The sequence below is a fragment of the Suncus etruscus genome, chromosome 5, assembly GCF_024139225.1.
Source record: "Suncus etruscus isolate mSunEtr1 chromosome 5, mSunEtr1.pri.cur, whole genome shotgun sequence".
NCBI classification, from domain to species: Eukaryota; Metazoa; Chordata; class Mammalia; order Eulipotyphla; family Soricidae; genus Suncus; species Suncus etruscus.
Window position 1 is genome coordinate 97,313,524 of NC_064852.1, and position 22,358 is coordinate 97,335,881.

The following is a 22,358-nucleotide window of genomic DNA, read 5'->3' on the forward strand; positions in this document are numbered from 1 at the left end:
TTTCCATTCATCTAAAATGTCTGTTAAGATACTTAAGATATTCGTGGCCAGGGAGATAGCACAGCGGTAAGGCATTTGCCTTGCATGTGGCTGACCCTGGACAAACACAGTTTGATTCTGGCATCCCATGTGATCATTGAGCCTGCCAGGAGCAATTTCTGACCAAAGAGCCAAGAACAACCCCTGAGCATTGTGGGGTGTGGCCCAAAAACCAATCAATCAATGAAAAAAATAAAAAAGAAGTTTGAATGTTTCTTTTTTTTTTTTTTAAAGATACTTAAGGTATTGGCCCAGAAATTTCAGTTTTCTGGAATCCAGTTAAGGTATTGAGTTGAGAATTTTGATTTTGCTAATGTTGTTTGTGTCTTTGGAGTACAGTTGTTTATTTTTTCCAGACTTTCCGACCTGCAAAGGCCATGAGTTCACTTGCAAAACTGGTGCCTGCATTAGTCAACATATGATTTGTGATGGTAAAGTGGACTGTGCAGATGGTGAAGATGAAAATGGATGTGGTAAGGAAGGAAAAATATTTTGGGAGGTTTTCTAGAACTTTAGTTGTCTCACTTTTCTTCCTAGAGATGATCTGTGGGACTAGCAAGTTGTACCAGTTGTCTGAATTTTGATTTTAAGGAACTTAGTTTGTGGGTAAGGTGATTTTACTAGTGAAATACTTGTAACTCAAATATTTAAGTTTCCACCCTTCTATCCTTATAGCAAAATAGGGCAAATAGTTCCTTTCTTTTCTAAAGATCATTCTGATTTTTTTCCTTTGAAGTTTAAAGTTAAAGCTATTTTAACTAGAATTATCTGTATAAAACAAGTAGACTGGGAAGTGGGCTGTATAAAACAAGTAGAGGGATGTGGGATTAATGTTAGATAGTTTCATCTTTAAAAGAAGTTTATGGAGGCCAGAGAGATGGTATGGAGTTAGGGCATTTGCCTCGCATGCAGAAGGACGGTGGTTCGAATCCTAGCATCCCATATGGTCCCCCGAGCCTGCTAGGAGCAATTTTTGAGTGTAGAGCCAGGAGTAACCCTGAGCACTGCTGGGTGTGTCCTAAAAATAAAACAAAACAAAATAAAAATAAATAAATAGAAAGAACTTTATGTGAAAATTAGTTGAAGTAAGCTTTAGTAACAGTTTCTTTTTGTTTTATTTTTAAATTCTGATTTCCAAATGTGGCTCTAACTGTGTCTGATGTATTAAATAGGACATTTTTGAGATAAAATTCTTTGGGGAAAATTTTAAATGCTCTATGAGAATGAAGGTGCCAGTGATATTTTCTCCCTTCACTTTCCAGCTACATTTAGCAGATCAGGAATTACTAATATTCACACCTTATATATTACATGTCTTATCTCTTATTTTGTGGATTAAAACTGTGTTGTTTTCACTGACTGCATGTCTGTAATTTTTTTCTGCAAACAGAAAGCTCTTATGATATTCATTCTACATGTTTTTGGGATGAATGGGCCTGTCCAGAATCTATGAAATGCATTCCAAGAAGAAAAATTTGTGATGGAATTATAGATTGTCCTGGAGGATTTGATGAAACCAACACGACTGCTGGAAAATTTTGTAGTAAGTATGGTCAGTTAGCTGAGTAGGTTCAGATGAAGGTGTATCTGTTTTTTTTTAGAACTGTACTTATTTGATAGTTTGCATAATAACCTGTTTCAACACTTACTGGCTTAAATCAAATGGTGAGTATGTCTCACTATTCTCTAGTTCTTCTGGTCTAGACTAGTCACTCATATACCAAGATGAAAAACTAATTCAGTGACTTACCCAGATGGCCAGATGACTTTACATGGAGAGTAAATGTTTACTAAAACATCTTATTGACTAGTCAGTTGTCGAAGCCCAGTTTCATTTTTTTATTTAATTTAATTTATCTATCTTTGGTTTTTGGGTCACACCCAGTGATGCGCAGAGAGTTCCTCCTGGCTATGTGCTCAGAAATCGCTCCTGGTTTGGACCATATGGGATGCTGGGGATTGAACCCAGGTCTTTCCTGGGTCATCTGCGTGCAAGGCAAACTCACTACTGCTGTGCTATCAGTTTGGCCTCTGAAAAATGTTCTTGCTCTTTCCCTCCTTAGGTTCCATTGCTTGTGATACTTTAAACTGTGAATACCATTGCCAAAGTTCTCCAAGTGGAGGATTGTGCTACTGTCTTCCAGGTTTTACTATTGACCCTACAACAAACAATCACTGTATTGGTAAGTTGGATGGTGAGAAATGCAGATTTTATTACAATCTTTGAGGCATGAAAGGATTCCGTGGTCAACAAGAAGCTTATAATTGTGAGTAGGAAAAGTGGAATGTACAAAAAATGGCAACCTAGACCTTATAGGAACCAGAATAATTTTTATGCAAAGGAAGAATCAGTGCTAGCAATTCACATACCTCTCTGCTGGGCAGGTAGTTGTGTTTGTTTTAGTACTTGGAAGCCACGCTGGTGTCACACTAGTTGTGAAGTAGAAGGGATTCAGTGCCATTGGTAACAGACTTTACCTTAGATCCATCAAAGATAACCCTTCTTTTAGGATTTATCACCCCCTTGATGGAAGAATCAAGGAAGTCTCCTGTATGTTCAAACTTTCCAGAAATCCAGGATTGGAGTTGTCACTTGACATCTCTTGGCAAATTCTATTCCTCAATATTTTTGAGAACATTAATAGTGAGATTCATTTTCTCATCAAATGCCAAAACAATTTTGAAGATTCAAAATCTGGTACAGTATTTTATTAATACAGTATTTTATTAGTATTAGTACAAGTTTGGTCATCACCCTCCCTGCTCCTTTCCCACACCACACTTCTCCACTCCCAAAGAGGAGTTAGAGCTGGGCTGCCTTGCATTTGAAACTTGATGGGCAAGTTTTCAGTAAAAAATCATTTATTCTTTCAGAATCCATAATTAGTCTTGCCAAGCCACAACCTCTTAAGAATTTTTTCCCCCTATTTGAGTTTCGATAACACACTTTTCTAGCTCTATTTTCTTTTTCTTTTCTCTTTTCTTTTCTTTTTTTTTTTTTTGAAGTTAAATAGGTTTTATTTGAAAATTCTGAGGAACAGGAGGGTGAAGAGAAGTGATAGTATTTCACTCAAGAAAGAGTGTGGGTTTTTCCAAAGACACAGAGCCCCAGTAGGTAACCCAGCATGAAACTAAGAAAGTACAGATCTCAAGGGGAGATTTGGGTGACATATGCATGCAGACAACACATGCATGGGCTGACAACATACATGTGCACAGCCTGACATATGGGCTCAGAGTGCACATGTGCTTAGACTGATTTTCTCATATCTATGTTTGTGATGAACTTCAAAATTTATTTTCAAGTGTTAGAGGCTTCTTAATGGTTCAAGCCCCTTCCTTCCTTCCTTCCTTCCTTCCTTCCTTCCTTCCTTCCTTCCTTCCTTCCTTCCTTCCTTCCTTCCTTCCTTCCTTCCTTCCTTCCTTCCTTCCTTCCTTCCTTCCTTCCTTCCTTCCTTCCTCCATTCCTCTCTTTCTTCTTTCTTTCTTTCTTTCTTTCTTCTTTCTTTCTTTTTTTTCTGTCTTTCTTTTCTCTTTCTTTCTTCTTTCTTTCTTTCTTCTTTCTTTCTTTCTTTCTTTCTTTCTTTCTTTCTTTCTTTCTTTCTTCTTTCTTTCTTTCTTTCTTTCTTTCTTTCTTCCTTCCTTCCTTCCTTCCTTCTTCTTCTCTTCTTCCTTCCTCCTCCTTCCTCTCTTTCTCTTTCTTTCTTCTTTCTTTCTTCTTTCTTTCTTTCTTCTTCTCTTTTCTTTCTTTCTTTCTTTTTCTTTCTTTCTCTTTCTTTCTTCTTTCTTCTTTCTTTTCTTTTTTTCTTTCTTTCTTTCTTTCTTTCTTCTTTCTTTCTTTCTTCTTTCTCTTTCTTTCTTCTTTCTTTCTTTCTTCTTCCTTCCTTCCTTCCTTCCTTCTTCCTTCCTTCCTTCCTTCCTTCCTTCCTTCCTTCCTTCCTTCCTTCCTTCCTTCCTTCCTTCCTTCCTTCTTCTTTCTTTCTTTCTTCCTTCCTTCCTCCTTCCTTCCTTCCTTCCTTCCTTCCTTCCTTCCTTCCTTCCTTCCTTCTTCTTCCTTCCTTTCCTTTCTTTCTTTCTTTCTTTCTTCTTTCTTTCTTCTCTTTCTTTCTTTCTTTCTTTCTTTCTTTCTTTCTTTCTTTCTTTCTTTCTTTCTTTCTTTCTTTCTTTCTTTCTTTCTTTCTTTCTTTCTTTCTTTCTTTCTTTCAGCTATGGAAAATTTCTGTCACATAGTCTTTCCTTTTGACCTACTTACTAATGACAATAATATGGAAAGTTGCAGAATTTTGCACAAGTTTCAGGATTTATAGAATTCATTTGATTTCTAGCATAACAGAGTTAATTTAATCTTATAATAGTGCACTAGTTTAAAATTCCATGATAAATATCTTTTAACCTCATCAGCATTTGCTTGGAATTTAAGATACTTCATTTGTAGATATGCTTAAAGGTCTATGTTTTGTCCTTTGTTTAAGTAAAATTCCTCACGTCCTCCTGCCTCTGCTGACTGAGACCTTGTTTGTGACTTTTCCTGTCCTTTAAGAATCCTTTACTCTTGAGTTTTGTTTTGTTTTTATTTTGTTTTGGGATTTTTTTGGTTTGTTTTTGGGCCACACCTGGTGACGCTCAGGGGTTATTCCTGGCTATGCACTCAGAAATTGCTCCTGTCTTGGGGGACCATATGGGATGCCGGGGGATAGAACCGCAGTTTGTCCTAGGTTAGTGCATGCAAGGCAAATGCCCTACAGCTTGCACCACCCCTCCTGCCCCATGCTCCTGAGTTTTGAAGCTAAATGTACATTTACTTCAATGAAGTTGGTGTTTTGCTTCCTTTGTAAAGAATTCATTTGTTTCAATACATGGCATTATAAAACTAGTTACACATGTTTCAGCTGAGTTTTTAGCGAAATTGTTTTAGTTTATTCTTTCAAGCATTTCCATTCAGCAAATACTCCCAGCACAACTGTAATTTTCTGCAAGGCTGACTCATTACAGAGGCTTCAGGTGTTAGAACTTATGCATCATTCATCATCTTTGTCATGCTCTCCAGTGAATAGTTTGGTGGTAGTGAAGAATAAATGGAGAAATTCTGACATGAAATCATCTGCCTTTGAGAATATTGACTTGGCCATGAAACTTCTGTAGTCCACTGACGCTGTTTCCCAGAGTCGTTGTTTCTGATTGACAGGACTTGCTATTGTTGATTTAATGACATTGTGGGGCAGGATTAGGACAGCATGATCATTAAGATAGTAGAATTCATACAGCCAGATGGAACTGCAGATGACCAAGGGCACCTAATTAGGGAGTTTTGATTTATTGCCCAAGCAGTATGTATAGGTAAAAGGAAATAAGGAATCAAAAGTATAAAAAAGAGAAAGATAAATTAGGCTGGGAATGAGCAGTGGAAAACAATGTGACAAAAAAAAACTTTTATTATAATACCACGATTTACCAAGTTGTTCATAATACACTTGTATCAGGCATTAAATCCCAATCCCACCACCAGTGTGATCCTTCCTTCACCATTGTCGCTAGTTTCCCATCTACCACCCTGGCCTTTTCCCATTGCAGGCACAAACAAATTGACTTCATATTGTTTGTTAACACAAAGGCAAATGGAATTATCAAAACTTACTTGAATTTCAAAACAATTTTAAATGATTTTTATATCTTTCAATAGGGTTACTGAAATTATTGTCTAAGGATTTACTGGGCTGTAGTTGGTTCTAGTTTAGTTTTCTATGTTACTGTTTAGACTCACCAAGCTTGGTGGTCTTCTGAGTTACATGGTAAGGTCCGAAGTCTACCTTCATTCTTCTTGTCTTCACTCAGGACTGATAATAAATATTATAAATATTTAACTCTTCCATGATGAATTATTTAATCTCATTTAGCCATTATAGTGACAGTGTATTTGTTCAAAGTTTGAAAGAAATTGTAATCTAGGTTATTTTAAGAAGGATGTGAACAAGAGTTCCTACTTATGCCTTTGGTATTCTCAACAGCAGAACCTCTGTTACTGTTTTGACTTGAAAAACTTAGCCATAGACTTGGATTCACAGTGAGGTCATGACATTGTGGGAGATTGGGGGCAAATGCCTTGGCCTTTCATTTCTGTTGAAGTGAGGCTTCAGGTGAAACTTTCTTTTTGGGCACAGAGGCTGATCAATGAGGGCTTTTCATTTATACTTGCAAGTCCTTTTTTTTTATCATGCATGTCATATTTTAAAACAGGACTATTTTTAATGCTATATGTCCTTTGGCATTATTAATTTCAAGTACACAATATATTGATATTTTTATTTGTATATAGGATCATCTCATTAATGCCTGGCACCATATAAGGTACATTTTCCCCTTGTGATAGAAATGGTTATCATTGAAATTTTCTTAGTAACTTAAATAACAATAATTTTTTGGTTTTTGGTTCAAACCCAGCAATGCTCAATAGTTACTCTTGGCTCTGCACTCCTGGAAAGCTTGAGGGGCCATATGGGATGCTGGGAATTGAACCTGGGTTCACCCTAGGTCGGCTGCATGCAAGGCAAACACCTTACCAGTGTGTTATCTCTCCAGCTCCAATAATTTTTTAAACTATAGCAATTCCAACTCTACATACACTACTGGAGGTGTTCATTCATCAATGTCCTCAGCTACTTTCAACCCTCAACCCCCAATACTTGGGTAATTTCTACATTCTTCAGGCTAACTAATTCTTAATGGCTGTTACCACCAGCTGTTTTATAAAATCCATTACCCTTTCTCTATATTCCACATAAGAACATTCTGTGTTCGTTCTCTATTTGTCCTCTGACTTCATTCAACATATTGTCCTCTAGTTCCATCCGAACAGCAGTGGATGACAAGATTTTTCTTTTTCATAGCCAAGTATTATTCCATTATATATTCCATTATATATGCTGTAGTTTATTTTTATTAATTCATATTAATTCCTTAAAATATACTACTTTAATTAATTAATTTAAATAAGTTACTTCAGTAATTCATCTGTTCTTTGGTATCTCTGTTTGTTTCCAGATCTTAGCTATAGTGCTGTATTGAACATAGGAGTAGTGATATCTTCAAAATATAATTTTGAAGATGCTCTTGAGATAATAGCCAAGAAATGGTATTGCTAGAACAAGCTAAAATTTCCCCAACATTATTTATGTAAATATTGTGACTTATAATATTGTTGATATTACATATTATAATTATTATATTATAGAATTAATGTGTAACTCTATAATATAATAGAGTTTTAGGCATATAATGTATCAGTTCTACATTTACAATGGGCAGTGTCTAAGCTCTACTACATTCCTCATCACACCCAGTTTCTATACTGTTTTTCATTGAGGCCAGACCACATGACTCACATTTCCACCAAAAGTAAATAAGTATTCCTTTTGCCCCATGTCTTTATCAATACTGGTTGTATTTGGTAGTGGTGGTGAGAAGTCAAGGGATTGGGTAGCACCCAAGAATCCCTGGAGCTAGTCTTGGATATTATTAGAGGAGCAAATTCAATGCTAGTATTGAACCAGGGTCAGCCTCTTGTATGACAAATATATTTACACATCTACCATCTCTCTGGTTATTTTTGATGTTTGCTAATCTCACTGGAATAACATAATATCTCATTGTTTTGATTTCATTTACTTCACACTTTTACGTCTAAATAAAAATCTGTATACCCAATTCTTCATTAAAAATTGAACTATTTGAACTATTTCTCTTTTCATCGTCACAGATATATTGAGACTAGAGAGAAAACAATTACCTTGAACATTGACTATTTTGGGCTCTGTCATCAGGAATTTATGAGAGGCAACACTTTGAACATTTTGACATTTTCTGCAGATATTACATGGTATTAGTGAGATGGCAAATATTAGGCATTGTTTTAGAAATATGTGTGAAAATTTTCTGAAACCAATGCAAGAAGAATACTATGGTTGAGATATGTAGGGATGCATTATTTGGGTGGAGGGAGAACAGAGTGAAGAAGGCAGAATAGTGGACGTAAACCTGGCAGGTCAAAGAAAACATTTAGCATTAATATGCTGAGAGTAGGCTGACTTTTGTATTCTTTCTTTTTTTTTTTTTTTTTTTTTTTTTGGTTTTTGGGCCACACCCGGTAATGCTCAGGGGTTACTCCTGGCTATGTGCTCAGAAGTTGCTCCTGGCTTGGGGGACCATATGGGACACCGGGGATCGAACCGCGGTCCGTCCAAGGCTAGCGCAGGCAAGGCAGGCACCTTACCTTTAGCGCCTCTGCCCGGCCCGACTTTTGTATTCTTAATGCTTTCCATATTTTTACTTTATTATTATTTTAGGAATCCTAGGCTACCTCTAGAAAACCCTGGCCAACTGGGCTAGCAGTTCTGTTTCCTATTCTCCCTTCTCTCCTACCCTGTATAGTATTGTTTATATATCAACTATATTAATTCTTTTTGAATGGTAGAATGGGAATGATAACAATAAAAAGATTTTGTAAAGCAAAGGAGTATTCAGTAAACAATGAATACTAACTAGTTAATGAGTAATTAGAACTGAAGATATTTTTTCATGTCTTAAATAATTTAAATTTTGGCTGTAATTTGTTTGACTTAAATGGAAAGGCAGCTGCTAGGTATATTGGACTTTCCAACAATTTTGTTATGTATTTTTGAGGGATTGGGCATTATTTAAGGCTATTATTTATTCTAAACAAGCATTTTCCAGTAGAGCTTGTGGATTGATGAAACCTCTATATCTGTACCTTGCAATTGACATGTATCATTGAGAATTTTGTTTACTTAATCAGAGCATAAATTTAAGAATGCAGAGAGGACTATAATTGATTACCATTTATTTGAGTTTCAGAGAGAGTTGTACAGTTAATTTATTTTATTTAATTTATTTTTTGCCTTTTTTTGGCCACATCCAGCAGTATTGAGTGTCTGTGTGGTGCTGGGGATTAAATCTGGGGCTTCATTTACACTTCTGCCCTTTGAGCCTGTTCTTAATATCCCAGGAAGTAGTTTTTATGGAAAGTAAGTAGAAGAGGAAGAAGTTCCCCAGCAGAGGAGGAACTTAATATAGGACTAAGTTCCTAGGGGGCAGTTTCAAAAGGAAGTATATTTATTTATCTTTGTGATATTGGTGTTTTATGTATAGAATCTGTGCTGGCTCCAGAGGGTGCTTATTTAGACCTGCTCTCAACATATTCCTTATACAATTTGTCCACTGTTTTTGTCAGAGAGTGCTCAAGAAATACTGGTGAACATGTTCTTATGTGCTTATTTTCCATGTGATAGATTTTGATGAGTGCCAGGTGTGGGGAATTTGTGACCAGATATGTGAAAACAGATTGGGTCGTCACAAGTGCTTCTGTGGACAAGGATATATCTTGGAGCAGAATCGTCACTGCAAAGCTAATTCTTCTTGTGAGTAAATTTAGGGCAATCACCATATCTCTGAGAGTAATCTTTTGACTAAAATGTGAAGATTATAATTTATTTACATTAATAGAGAATCTATTCATATTTTTAGGATTTTGTTATAAGAAATATTCTGTGAAATGTCTTCTCTCTCTGTTCCTCTGCCCAGGCTATAATTCCCATTTTCAATGAATTCAATTCATTTTAATTCTGGATATTTATGCAAAATAAAGATTATAGAAATATATATTTTTAGTGGCTGGAGCAATTATACATCATGTAGGGTGTTTGCTTTGCACGTGGCCAACCTGAGTTTAATCTCTGGCACATCATATGGTCCCTGAGGTCTTCAAGGAGTGATCTCCTTTTGCAGAGCCAAGAGTAAACCCTAAGTATTGCTGGGTTTTGGGTCCTACCCCTGAAAATATACAGTTTTTATTCAATTTTTATAGATCATAGTACATAATATCACAGTTATTCATGTGCTAATATTAGATTATGCTCCTTTAATAAATTCTCATTTTTTGATGGATGAGAAGACAGGTAAGCAAGAAATTATAATACTAATACAGAATATATTTCAAATCAAGAAAAGAGTATTTCTTAATTACTTAATTCTTTTTTTTTTTTTTTTTTTTTTTGGGTCAAATCCGGCAGTGCTTAGAGGTTACTCCTGGCTCTATGCTCAGAAATCTCTCCTGGCAGGCATGGGGGACCATATGGGATGCTGGGATTCAAACCACCGTCCTTCTGCATGCTTACCTTCATGCTATCTCTCCAACTCCCTCACTTAATTTCTTAATTTTTATGGTGGCAGAAGATCCTAGTTTTTGGATGCACATAATTTAAATTTTCTTACCCTTTGTTATTACAGACAGGGCAATGATGAATAAGCTTATTCATTTTGCTTATTTGAAAGGATATAAGTAACATAGTTTTGGATCTATTATTGCTGCTTTGTAGTGATGTCTCTGCCTGAAAAAAATTTTTTTGGTCCATATCTGGCAATATTAAGGGATTATTCCTGGCTCTTGACTCTGTGCTCAGGAATTACTTTGGCAGTTCTTGGGGGATTACATTGATTTATGGGGTTGGGACAAGGGTTGGCCACATGCAGGGCAAACACCCTGCCCACTGTTTTCCAGAATTCTTAATGTGGTATATTTTATACAATCTCAAGTTGCAAATAGGGGCCGAAGTGATCGCACAGTGGTAGGGCTTTCACCTTGCATGTGGCTGGCCAGGAACTGACCTGGGTTTGATTCCCAGCATCCCACACGGTCCCCTGAGCCTGCCAGGAGCACTTTCTGAACACAGAGCCAGGAGTGATCCCTAAGCACCTCTGGTTGTGGTCCAAAAACCTAAATAAATAAATAAATGTTTTTTTTTTTTAAATAAAGTTGCAAATAGTATGTTATACATGCAACAAAAAGTTCTTGAAAATAACCTGGTGTATTTTCCTTGGTACCATTGAAAGTACATTGAATGGACTGTACTACAGATAAATTCTTGGCAGAACTTGCTGTGATTTTTTTAACTTTTAAAATTTTGTTTTTCAATTTGGCCACCTGTATGATGGGCAGAGTGACACCAATAGAGTTTTTGTTTGTTTGTTTGTTTGTTTTTTGGTAAATGGCATAAAAGAAAGCCTAAAAAACAGAAAGCATGCATGTCATTTGTAAGTCACTTTATCATTAATTGACGTGATTTTTCCTTCTTATTTTCACATGTAGCTGGTAGGCCCTTCGTTATCTTCTCCAATGGTCAGGATTTGCTAATTGGTGATATAAATGGGAGGAACTTGAATTTTCTGGTGCGATCTCAAAATGGTGGAGTAGCTGTGGGTGTGGATTTTCATTATAACTTGCATAGAGTCTTTTGGACGGACACTGTGAAAAATAAGGTAAGTAGAAATTTCAGGAGCAGTAGCTTGGGAGTTGGTAAAACCACAAGCAACAAGTGTTGATAGCTTTTCATTTTAGGGGAGTAAACGGGAATGTTCTTTTGTTTTCTAACAAAAAAGGCCCTTGATATATTTTATGTTAATCAGCACCTTTTCCATGCTATACTATTACATGTGACTATTAAACAAAGCAGGCTATTATATGGATTAGCCTTGAGTAACTTTTAATTTTATTCGAAATGGAGTCCAAAATTTTAATTAAAAGAAATAGAAGACATTCTTTCAAAACTAGGTAGAGTTTGGTAGTAATTTTTTGAAACCTGATCATTTAAAATGTATAAAGTATTCTGCTTTCCTAAAGGATAAAAATCAGATTTTGCCTGCATCTTCTAAATGGATTTGGAATTGAGAATTGAGTGACAAATATTGACAGCATTTCATTTAACAATTTTATTATATAGCATTATTTGTAAAGTATGGTATGTTTAACTTCTTCATAATAATGCTGTATTTTTAAAAAATTAATAATTATTAAAATAAAGATTTAGGACCATAGTGATAGATTTTTTAAAATTGAGATTCTCCTAAGAATGTTAGTAACTTGTGTTCTTTTTCTCTTATATTGTCTATGCCATTAATAAAATCACAACTTAATTAGTAATGTGCATAAAATTTTTGACAATTGATAAATTAATTATTAATATTTGGTTGCAGCTGAAATTAAAATAAACCACTACCACCTTCAACAAAAAACTACACTCATGTTTCACTCATATTTCAAGAGCTACCAATCAATAATCAGCAGTGCAGACATTTTTCCCTCAGGCTTTTAAAGTGAATCATTCCATGAAACAAGTCTCTTATGAACTTTCTTAGGTTCACATAGCTATTTGTATACCACAAATATACTATATTAGTGGCATATACTATAAAAGTATGCAGGTCATTTATGCTTAAGAAGTATAGTAATTGTTTCTTTTCAGGTATTTTCAGTTGACATCGATGGTTCAAATATCCAAGAAGTCCTCAATGTTTCAATAGATGATCCAGAGAATATAGCTATAGACTGGATTAATAATAAACTTTATGTGGTAGAAACCAAGGTTGGCCGTATTGATATGGCAAATTTAGATGGGAGCTACCGTATTGTCCTTATAACTGAAAACTTGGGTCATCCCAGAGGAATTGCTGTGGACCCAACTGTTGGGTAAGTGGTGTGAAAGCATATTAATTTCTGTATTTTTTGAGATATATCCCCCAATTTCATATATACATGTGCATTGGCTTAAATGAAACAATTCTTATTTATTTTGGATTCTGTGCTATAGAGCCCATGTTTTTGTTATGTCTCTTCATAGAAGCTTTAAAGAAATTGACTAAATATAATTCCATTTGATATATAATTAAAATATAATTCAAACAATACCTACTGGTATACTAAAAATAAGTGATTATTTGGGAGCATAAATTCTTCCATCTTTGTGGGGCTGAGAAATTGTTTTTTTTTTTTTTTTTTTTTTTTTTTTTTTTTTTTTTTTTGTTTTTTTGGGCCACACCCTGTGACGCTCAGGGGTTACTCCTGGCTATGCGCTCAGAAGTTGCTCCTGGCTTCTTGGGGGACCATATGGGACACCGGGGGATCGAACCGCGGTCCGTCCTAGGCTAGGGCAGGCAAGGCAGGCACCTTACCTCCAGCGCCACCGCCCGGCCCCGGGGCTGAGAAATTGAACTCTATGTTATGACTATATATGATTACAAAGTATAAAGCTTCTTAATTAAGGAGAAATGACAGCAGTTACTCCTTTTAGTGCTTCTTTTCATAGTTGGGGTTGATGTCAGTGCCAGTGTTCTCAAAGTTGGTACATTTCTCAAGTATAAATTTAAATATTCTTGATCTCAATATTTAGAAATAGGGAGGGGATTAGCTTTCTCTTAAATTTTTGAGAATTTTACGCAAAATTTTATTATCTTTATGAACTTTAGATTCCTTAGGTATTAGTAAATGATTATTATTTCCTTCTACTCCTTTACTTCATGACACTAACTTTCTTGAAAATGATGAACATGTTTCATTATAATGAAAGATTAAGACAAGATACAACAAGATAAATTATTTCTGATTTTTCTTTGGCCATACTTGGCAGTGCTCATTATTTCTGGCTCTGCTCTCAGGAATTACTCCTGGTGGTGTTTGGAGGACTCTATGAGAAGGTGGGGATCAAGCCTGGGTTGGCTATATGCAAGGCAAAGGCCTACTCACTGTAATCTTTCTCTGGCACCCCTAAATTATTCCTGCTTTTATGTACAGGTGAAACCATCATTAACTATATTATAAATCATAATACCTCAATCAATGAAAAGTTAAATACATAAAATAATTTCTAAGTTTTCGTGGATATAAAACATTTTCTTGGATATTGAACAGTTGAGATAAAGGCAACTGAATATTTTAGGATGTCAGTATACTTAATGCATTTTATTTGCTTATTATTGTTTCCAATTTTTACTGGGCACATTGATTTAGAATACTGCTAATAGTAGTGTTTCAGGTATTGTTCCAATGTTGCCTTCATCACCAGAATGCCAGTTTTCCTTCATTAGTGTTCCTAAATCTTCTTCTATTCCTTTAATCCCACCCTCTGACAAACTAATTTCTGTGATTAAGTGCCTTGTAGTAGATGCTGTTCTGAATTGTTGACTTTCCTTATGGCCCTTACATTCTGGAAGATTACTTCTACTGTTTTGTCTGTTATTTTATATCTCTAGTGTTCTCTACTACGAGAAATCTTCATTGATCCAAACACATTGTCTGAAAAATGTTTTTTAGGTACACTTTTAAAGTAGTCAACTTTTTCATCTATTGTTTTCTTTTGTAGATATTTGTTTTTCTCAGACTGGCAGAACCTTTCAGGGAAGCCTGCTATAGAAAGGGCTTTCATGGATGGCACCAATCGTAGAAACTTGGTGAAAACAAATATAGGGTGGCCTGCTGGAATAACTCTGGATCTAGAAGCCAAACGTGTTTACTGGGTTGACTTCCGGTTTGATTTCATTGAGTCTATCACTTATGATGGAACTGAAAGGTAAGAAGTATTTTGGCAGCTTTATAACTTTTCTCAGTTCTGTAGTTAACATCTGCAGTTTTGATACCTTTGGTCATTTGTTGCTCCTTTACTTTGTACTCCACATATGAGATATTTTTTTAATTGTGGGGGTGATCACACCTACACACATAGATGATCAAGGCTAAATTTCTGAAATTCCAGAAAATTGTGAAACAATGATAAGTTGGTAAAAAATTTCTTAAGAGGACAGGTGAGAAATTTAAGACATTGGTGCTAAGAAATGTGCACTGATGAAGGGATAGGTGCTGAAACATTTTATGACTGAAACTCAGTCATGAACAATTCAATTAAAATTATTTTTTAATTTAATTTATGTATTGATTAATTAATTAGCTACTCCGGCTCTGAGCTCAGAAATTGCCCCTGGCAGGCTGGGGAACATATGGGGATGCCAGGAATTGAACTGGGTCACTCCAAGGCCAGCTGCATGCAAGGCAAATGCCTCACCATTATGCTATCTCTCTGGCCCTCAATTAAAATTATTAAATAAATTATTCTTCATAGGTTGTACATAAAGGTGAACTGTATAAATAATTATATTAAACTGTTAATATAAATGTATATAAAATAGTACATATAAATAATTTAGTAAGAGTGAGGAGAGAAACATTTGAAAAGGTTAAAGGAGGATATGAATAGGCTCATAAAAATACAAAAGAGAATAGAGGAGAAGGTCAGATGTGAAATGACGACAGGTGACAAGGGCCAAGGAGACTCAGGTGCATTAGTGGTGTTAAGAAAGGACAGAACTAAATATTGAAGCCACAGAGTCAACAACAATGAAATCATGAGACCCAAACTTTTAACAAACAAACTTAAAAACATGCCTATTATGATGGCAGGTTTGGGCAGGTCTGGTGGTGGTGGCATGGGATGAACTCGGTTAACATTGGTGGTGGGATTAGTGCTGAAAGCTTATATGCCTAAAATTCAACTATGAATAAATTTGTAAATCACAATATTTTAAATAATTAAATTTAAAAAGTAATAGTGATGTCTTTGCTAGAAAATATAGATAGTGCTTAAAATTATTCATTAATAAGTAAAAAGATTATTTTTTTGTTTTCTATATTCTTAATAATTTTGTTTAAATGAACTCCTTTTACAAGATAAGGCAAGACAAAAATGGGACTTAATACTGCTTTTTTTTTTTAACAGGCAGACTGTGCTTAAGGGAATCTCACTGGTTCCTCATCCTTTTGGAATAGCTGTGTTTGAAAATCAACTCTTCTATACCGATTGGACTAAATTGGCTGTACTGAAGGCAAACAAATTCACCGATAATAACCCGAATATATACCACAATTCTACCCTGAGGCCATTTGGAGTGACTGTTTACCATTCTGCCAGACAGCCTTATGGTAAACTGGAAGTTAATGATGAGGGATCTCTTGAGATATGGGTGGCATCAGATATGAAGTATTATCTAAGGAGTTAAACTTGGTGAAACTGACTCTGCTGATGGCAAGCATTCGGAAGGAGTTAATGTATTTCCAATTCTAGGACAGGGGAACTTTTATTTAACAGATCTTTATTGACCCCTGCAATGTGCCTGTTTTGTCTGTTGGTGGAGACAGAGTAACAGAACTATAATAATTCTACTGTGGAAAACTGCTCATTTGACCATCTGGTCAAGGAAACTGAGGTTGAGAAGCAAAAAAAACAAAAACAAAAACAAAAACAAAACAAAAAAACCCTGAAATCTTGGTGGTGTTTCTACACAAATCTCTCTCTATATGTTATATAATAATATAATAGGTCTATTATAGGCCAGCTGGGTTTGGTATTTGATGACTTATCAAAGGAATTTTATGATTGATTTAGTTTTATGCTTTTATGCATTAAATGTTTTTTTTTTGTATTCAAAGTTTTAGGTTAACCTGGTTATCGAGGCTAGTTATGATCTGTATTTTCTGAGGCATCTAAGAAATCAAATAAACTAGACTTTGTTAGAAAACTTATCATCAGTGAAAAGTAATTTAGAAAAAACACTTGAGTTTATCATGTTAACTCCATATTAAGTGTGTCTCTATCTGAAGAAAGACTACAATGTAATTAGAAAAAAGAAGCTACCACTAGAACTGATATATTCACAGTACTCTTCTTTAAAGCAGTCATTTTTGAAAAATAATATACTCTGTCTGAAAAATGCACTGTATCTGAAAATACTTTGGAAATTAATTGAAAGCAGTTTGGTGTAGTTTGGAATCATGCCAGCCCTAAGTATTACCTAAAATTTTTCATCTAAGTAGATATTATTATTTGCCTCAGAATGATGCCTATTATTTTTTTTATAATAATAATTTTTATTTTGACCAAAGTGGATTATATATCTTTCAGAGTAATATTTTAGGTACATATTAACATTAAATCAGGGGAATTCCCACCACCAAAGTTGTCCTCCCTCCACCCTCATTCCTAGCATGCATCCCATATCCCCTTTCCTTACCCCTTAGGCTGCTAGTATAAGTGGTCCCCTCTGTGTCTAGCTCTTTGTAGATTGGGTATCAATTCTGTTGTCATTGGCTTTGGATTTGGTGTTCAATTTACAGGAAAGGAACCAGCTTAAGACAGAGGCTTTCAAGAAAATGCAGAGAAGCATATTTTCTATTTAGCAGCACAGTTGTGGGTGGGCACCTTTTGTGTGTAGTGTGACCTTCCTACACTATTTTGAGAGTGGCTTTTGGGAGGGATAAACCAGTTTAGTGCAGGAATTTGGAGTTTTTAGTATCAGCTCTGGATTAAAATTCTAGTTTAGGTCAGTAGCTGTTGATAATCTCGGATAAGTAATCTAACTTTTTGGAACTTTGGTTTCCTTTTTAATAAAATTGGGATAAGAATATATATATATATATTTTTTTGGTTTTTGGGCCACACCCTGTGACGCTCAGGGGTTACTCCTGGCTATGCGCTCAGAAGTTGCTCCTGGCTTCTTGGGGGACCATATGGGACGCCGGGGGATCGAACCGCGGTCCGTCCTAGGCTAGCGCAGGCAAGGCAGGCACCTTACCTCCAGCGCCACCGCCCGGCCCCAGGGATAAGAATATTTATGCATTGCTTATAAATTTGTTTACTAACAAAAAAAAAAACAAACTACTTAGCTATTAATCTAATGCATGGTTTAAAATATACTTTTTTAATAGTAAGGTCTGTTATTTTTTTTTTAGAAAATAAGGCTAACAGCTTGTCTTATGTAATTACTAGGGAAAAAAGAACATCCAAAATTCTTTTTTCCTGTTGTGGGAGTCCTGGATTGTGCCACCACAGAACTGAGAGAAGATGGGCAGGCACAACTATAACTGGGACAATCAGTATAGGTGGATGTGAAGTAATATTGTAGCAATTTCTAGTTGTTCTATTTCACCTGTAGAACTGAAAGGATTCACAAGTTTTGTGTAATCATCTATTTCTACTTGACTTTTGACCTGTTGTTTTTTTTTTTTCCCTCTGCAGTTCCCAATCCTTGTGACGACCACACCATGGACTGTGAGCAGATCTGTGTGCTCAGTCACAGAACAGATAATGATGGTCTTGGTTACCGCTGTAAATGTGGGCTGGGCTTTGACCTGCACACTGATGGTCGCCACTGTGTAGGTAAGTAAGAGGTTTTGGATCATCTTCTGGACACTCACCATTGAGGAAGGTGGAATGTCTGTTTTCTACTTGCTCCATGTCATCATGGGTACAAGTCTCTTGTAGCTTACATCTGTCTTGTTCTGAATTTGGGTGACATGACATCTTCAATGCAGAGCTGTTTGTTTGAATCTTCTAAATACTGTTTGTAATCTTCTAGATACCCCTTGTAGGGTTTCTTTGGGCTTCCTTTCTTAATTCTGAAGTCTTTCTTTTTTTTGTTAACTATGTTAATAACCTGTGGTCTTTAAATTTGTGCTTTAAATTTGAGTTATACTCTCAATAATATATTCACTTTAAACTTGATATATTCACTTTAAACTTTAAATCCAGTTTAAACTTGGATGTGAATTTTATGTTAGGAAATTATGTCTTGGACCCATCAGGCATTTGCAGTGTTGCCTAATACATTCCTAACTCTTGAGAGCCCGTTTTCTTTTCTAGCTTTTCCCTTTTCAGCTACATTTGCCTCTAGGCTCCTGCTCATCTTCATACCTTAAAAGGGTTTTTTTTCCTTCCTCTTTGATAATATTTACATGTATGTGTATTTAATAATAGGTCATTGATTGAGAGAAATATTTCCCAGTGATATTTTTCTTTCTTTCTCTTTTTATTTATTTTCACTCATCTTTAAATCAAAAACATAGTTTGGGTTTCTACATTGCTGTGCTCAGGCTTTATGGTTGATTCTCTTTTCATGAACCACACCCAGCAATGCTTGTAGAGCTATGTGATGCCATGAATGCATGCAAACATGCTGGTCTCTGACATGCAAAGTATGCGCTTAACTCATTGAGCTATCTCTGGCCCTCTTCTAGGATGTTGAATTAGTCTTTGGTAAACGTTTTCTGTCAAAAATAAATAACGTCATTAAAGGCTTATGTTTAAATATATTTAAATCTTTATTTATATATATTTATATATTTAAATCTTTATGTGTTCTTTTTTTGGGGGGTACGCCCGGCGGTGCTCAGTGATTACTCCTAGCTCTGCACTCAGAAATTGTTCCTGGCAGGATTGGGGGACCATATGGAATGTCAGGGATCGAACCCAGGTTGGTCCCAGGTCAGCTGCATGCAAGGCAAATGCCCTACCTGCTATGCTATCACTATGGCCCTAAATCTTTATTTTAATAATTTTTAATTATTTAATATTTTCTGTGTGTTCAGATATTGTATATGTGGAAATTTATTTTGTTTTTGATTTTGGGCTACACTTGTAGTGCTCAGAAATTACTCCTAGCAGTAATTGGGGGACCAGATGGGATGCCAGTGATTGAAACTGGAGAGCTGCATGCAGAGCAAATGCCCCACCCACTGTAATATTGCTTCAGTCACTATTTTACCTTGTAATTTTTGACAGATTCATGCTTTATTGTTGGTGCTACTCTTGACTTAAGATGTAAATCTTCTTAGTTCTAGCACAGTCAAAATATTAATTTTTGTAGGTGATCCCAGATGAAAACTAAATTCATCCTCATTTAAAAATTAAGTGTTTCTATCAGTTATATCAATACTAATAATGTTCTGTCCATAATTCTTATCTTTGGTCTACCTTCTTTGTCTCTGATTTTTATTTCAATGCTCTACTTTGCCTTTATTTTTTAAGTTTTATTTATTTATTTACTTTGCATTTTGGGCCACACCCTGTGACGCTCAGGAATTATTCCTGGCTATGCGCTCAGAAATTGCTCGTGGCTCGGGGGACCATATGGAATGCCAGGGATCGAACCAAGGTCCGTCCTGGCACTGCAAAAAAAGAGGCATTTTGTTTTCTGAGGAAGTAAGATTGTAATTCCTGAATACTGTCTTGCTTTTATAGCTGCTTATCATTTTCCTTCCTTATTCCCATTGTTTATAACTTTTTTATTTCATAGTTACAATTCATACTTTTATGACATTTTATGAATATATAAGTAATTTGTCCTGAATTTGGATGACAAGGAAGCTGACTGCACTGTGTCCTTCTTCCTCTAGCTATCCAGAATTTTCTGATCTTTTCATCTGAAGCAGCTGTTCGGGGAATCCCCTTCAATATCTCTACCCAAGAAGATGTCATAGCACCAGTGACAGGAGAACCTTCTTTTTATGTTGGGATTGATTTTGATGCTGAGGAGAATTCTATCTTTTATTCAGATATAGAAAAAGACATGATTTATAAACAGAGGATCAATGGAACAGGTGAGAAATGGCTCCTAACATTTATTTGTATGTTCTGTCCATTATTCAGAAATCATACTGCTGGTTTCCTCAGTAGAAGTTTGCAATCATGCTCTTCCCTTTGTCTTGTGATGACTATGGATCATCTTTACTTGCTTGAAGTGCTCACACTCTAGTTGCAGTACATGGGAGATTGCCCAGTCTTCAGAGTTGTGGTGCCAGGGATCCTCAGAGACTATTTTACGCCTCTTGTTCCATTTGGTACTTAAATGTCTCTAGATCTGGAATATAGCTCTCATCTTTCAACTTCCTTTCCGGACTTTTCTGTGCTGGATTTCCTAGTCGTTCCATCATCTTTTAGAAAAATCTATTTGATATACCATAATTTAAAATATTGTAAATATTGTAAATGATAGTTTCATGCACATCATATTTCAACACCATACCTAGGCCAGACAAGCTCGATACTGCCCACCATCATCGCAGTATTCTTTGTCCCTTCTCTCGGTCTTTTCGGTCAAAGGAAAATTTCCGTTTCTTATGGCCAACTGTTACTACTTTACTGTGCTATGACAACCTATAGATGAGAGTTAATTCTCTGCTTTTCTCATCATGAACTTCACTTGGGCTTCATTCCCAGTGTAGCAAAAAATCATTTTCATGCTAAGTGAAAGTATATATGGATATATATTTTCTTTATATCCATGTTTCAGTAAATTGCATCATTTCATTTTTTTTTTTTGGTGGTGGATAGGGTTTAGGACACATCCTTCTGGCTGTTTAGTAATTAGACATGGTACACTCTGGGAATTATATGGGATTCGAGGAAAGAAACCTAAGTCAAAACTAGGTGAGCTGCATGCAAGAAAAATTTAATCTTTTCTTACAACTGAGTAGCATTTCATGTTACATATATTAAAGCCTTTTGTTTACTTTATTTTGTTTTGGGGTCATGCTTGGTGATGCTCAGGGGTTACTCCTGATTCAAGAATCACTCCTGGTGGGCTTAGGGGATCATGTGGGATGCTAGGGATCAAACCTGGGTCAGTCAGTCAGACTGCAAGGCAAGTGCACTATCTGCTGTGTTATCTCTTTGACCCCTTTCACAGAAGTTTTATTCAGTTCTTGAGTACTTGTGTTATTTCCATATTTGGCTATTGTATGTACAACATTTCTTCTTCTTCTTCTTCTTCTTCTTCTTCTTCTTCTTCTTCTTCTTCTTCTTCTTCTTCTTCTTCTTCTTCTTCTTCTTCTTCTTCTTCTTCTTCTTCTCTTTCTCCTTCACCACCTCCTCCTCCTCCTTCTCCTCCACTTTCTCCTCCTCTTCCTCCTCCTCCTTCTTCTCCGTTTTCTCCTTCTCCTTCCTCCTTCTCCTTCTTTTCCTCCTCCTCCTTCTTCTCCTCCTCCTCCTCTTCCTTCTCCTCTTCCCCGTCCTCCTCCCTTTTCTCCTCCTCCTCTTCTTCTCTTCCTCTTCTTATTCCTCCTCTTCCTCTTCCTCCTTCTCCCTCATCCCCTCCTCCTCCTCTTCTCCTCCTTCTCTACCACCACCTCCTCCTCCCCTCCTCCTCCTCTTCCTCCTTCTCCTTCTTCTCCTCTTCTGCCTCCTCCTCCTCTTCCTCCTCCTCCACTTTCCTCTCCTCCTCTTCCCCCTTTCTCCTCTTCCACCTCCTCTTCTCCTCCTCTTACTACTCCTCTTCCTTCTCCTCCTCCTCCTCTTCCTCCTCCTCTTCCCCCTCCTCTCTCCTCCTCCTCCTCCTCCTTCTTCCTTTGTTTTTGGGCCACATCCGGTGATGCTCAGGGGTTACTCCAATTTATGTGCTCAGAAATCGCTCCTGACTTGGGACACCAGAGCATTGAACTGCTACCACTTGCACCACTGCTCCGGCCCCTTTTTATTTTTATTTTTTTAAAGCTAAGTAATGCGGCGTTTTTCCTTTCCTTTCTTTTTTTTTTTAACTTTATTGATTGATTGGTTTCTAGGCCACACCCTGTGGTGCTCAGGGGTTACTTCTGGCTCTGCACTTAAAAATTGCCCCTGGGCAGGCCAGGGACCTACATCAGTTGCTGGGAATCT

General features: G+C 36.3%; 1 protein-coding gene across 1 annotated transcript in view; it reads left to right on the forward strand.

The window, feature by feature from the left end:
* The window catches only part of LRP2 (LDL receptor related protein 2), a 219,973-nt gene that overhangs the window by 79,574 nt on the left and 118,041 nt on the right, over window positions 1–22,358 (forward strand). The window contains exons 8-17 of the mRNA XM_049772881.1: window positions 396–512; window positions 1,430–1,582; window positions 2,103–2,222; window positions 9,342–9,470; window positions 11,198–11,367; window positions 12,351–12,574; window positions 14,244–14,450; window positions 15,651–15,853; window positions 17,946–18,086; window positions 20,102–20,305. Coding sequence (XP_049628838.1) covers window positions 396–512; window positions 1,430–1,582; window positions 2,103–2,222; window positions 9,342–9,470; window positions 11,198–11,367; window positions 12,351–12,574; window positions 14,244–14,450; window positions 15,651–15,853; window positions 17,946–18,086; window positions 20,102–20,305 — 1,668 coding nt within the window. The remainder of the gene's footprint in view (window positions 1–395; window positions 513–1,429; window positions 1,583–2,102; window positions 2,223–9,341; window positions 9,471–11,197; window positions 11,368–12,350; window positions 12,575–14,243; window positions 14,451–15,650; window positions 15,854–17,945; window positions 18,087–20,101; window positions 20,306–22,358) is intronic.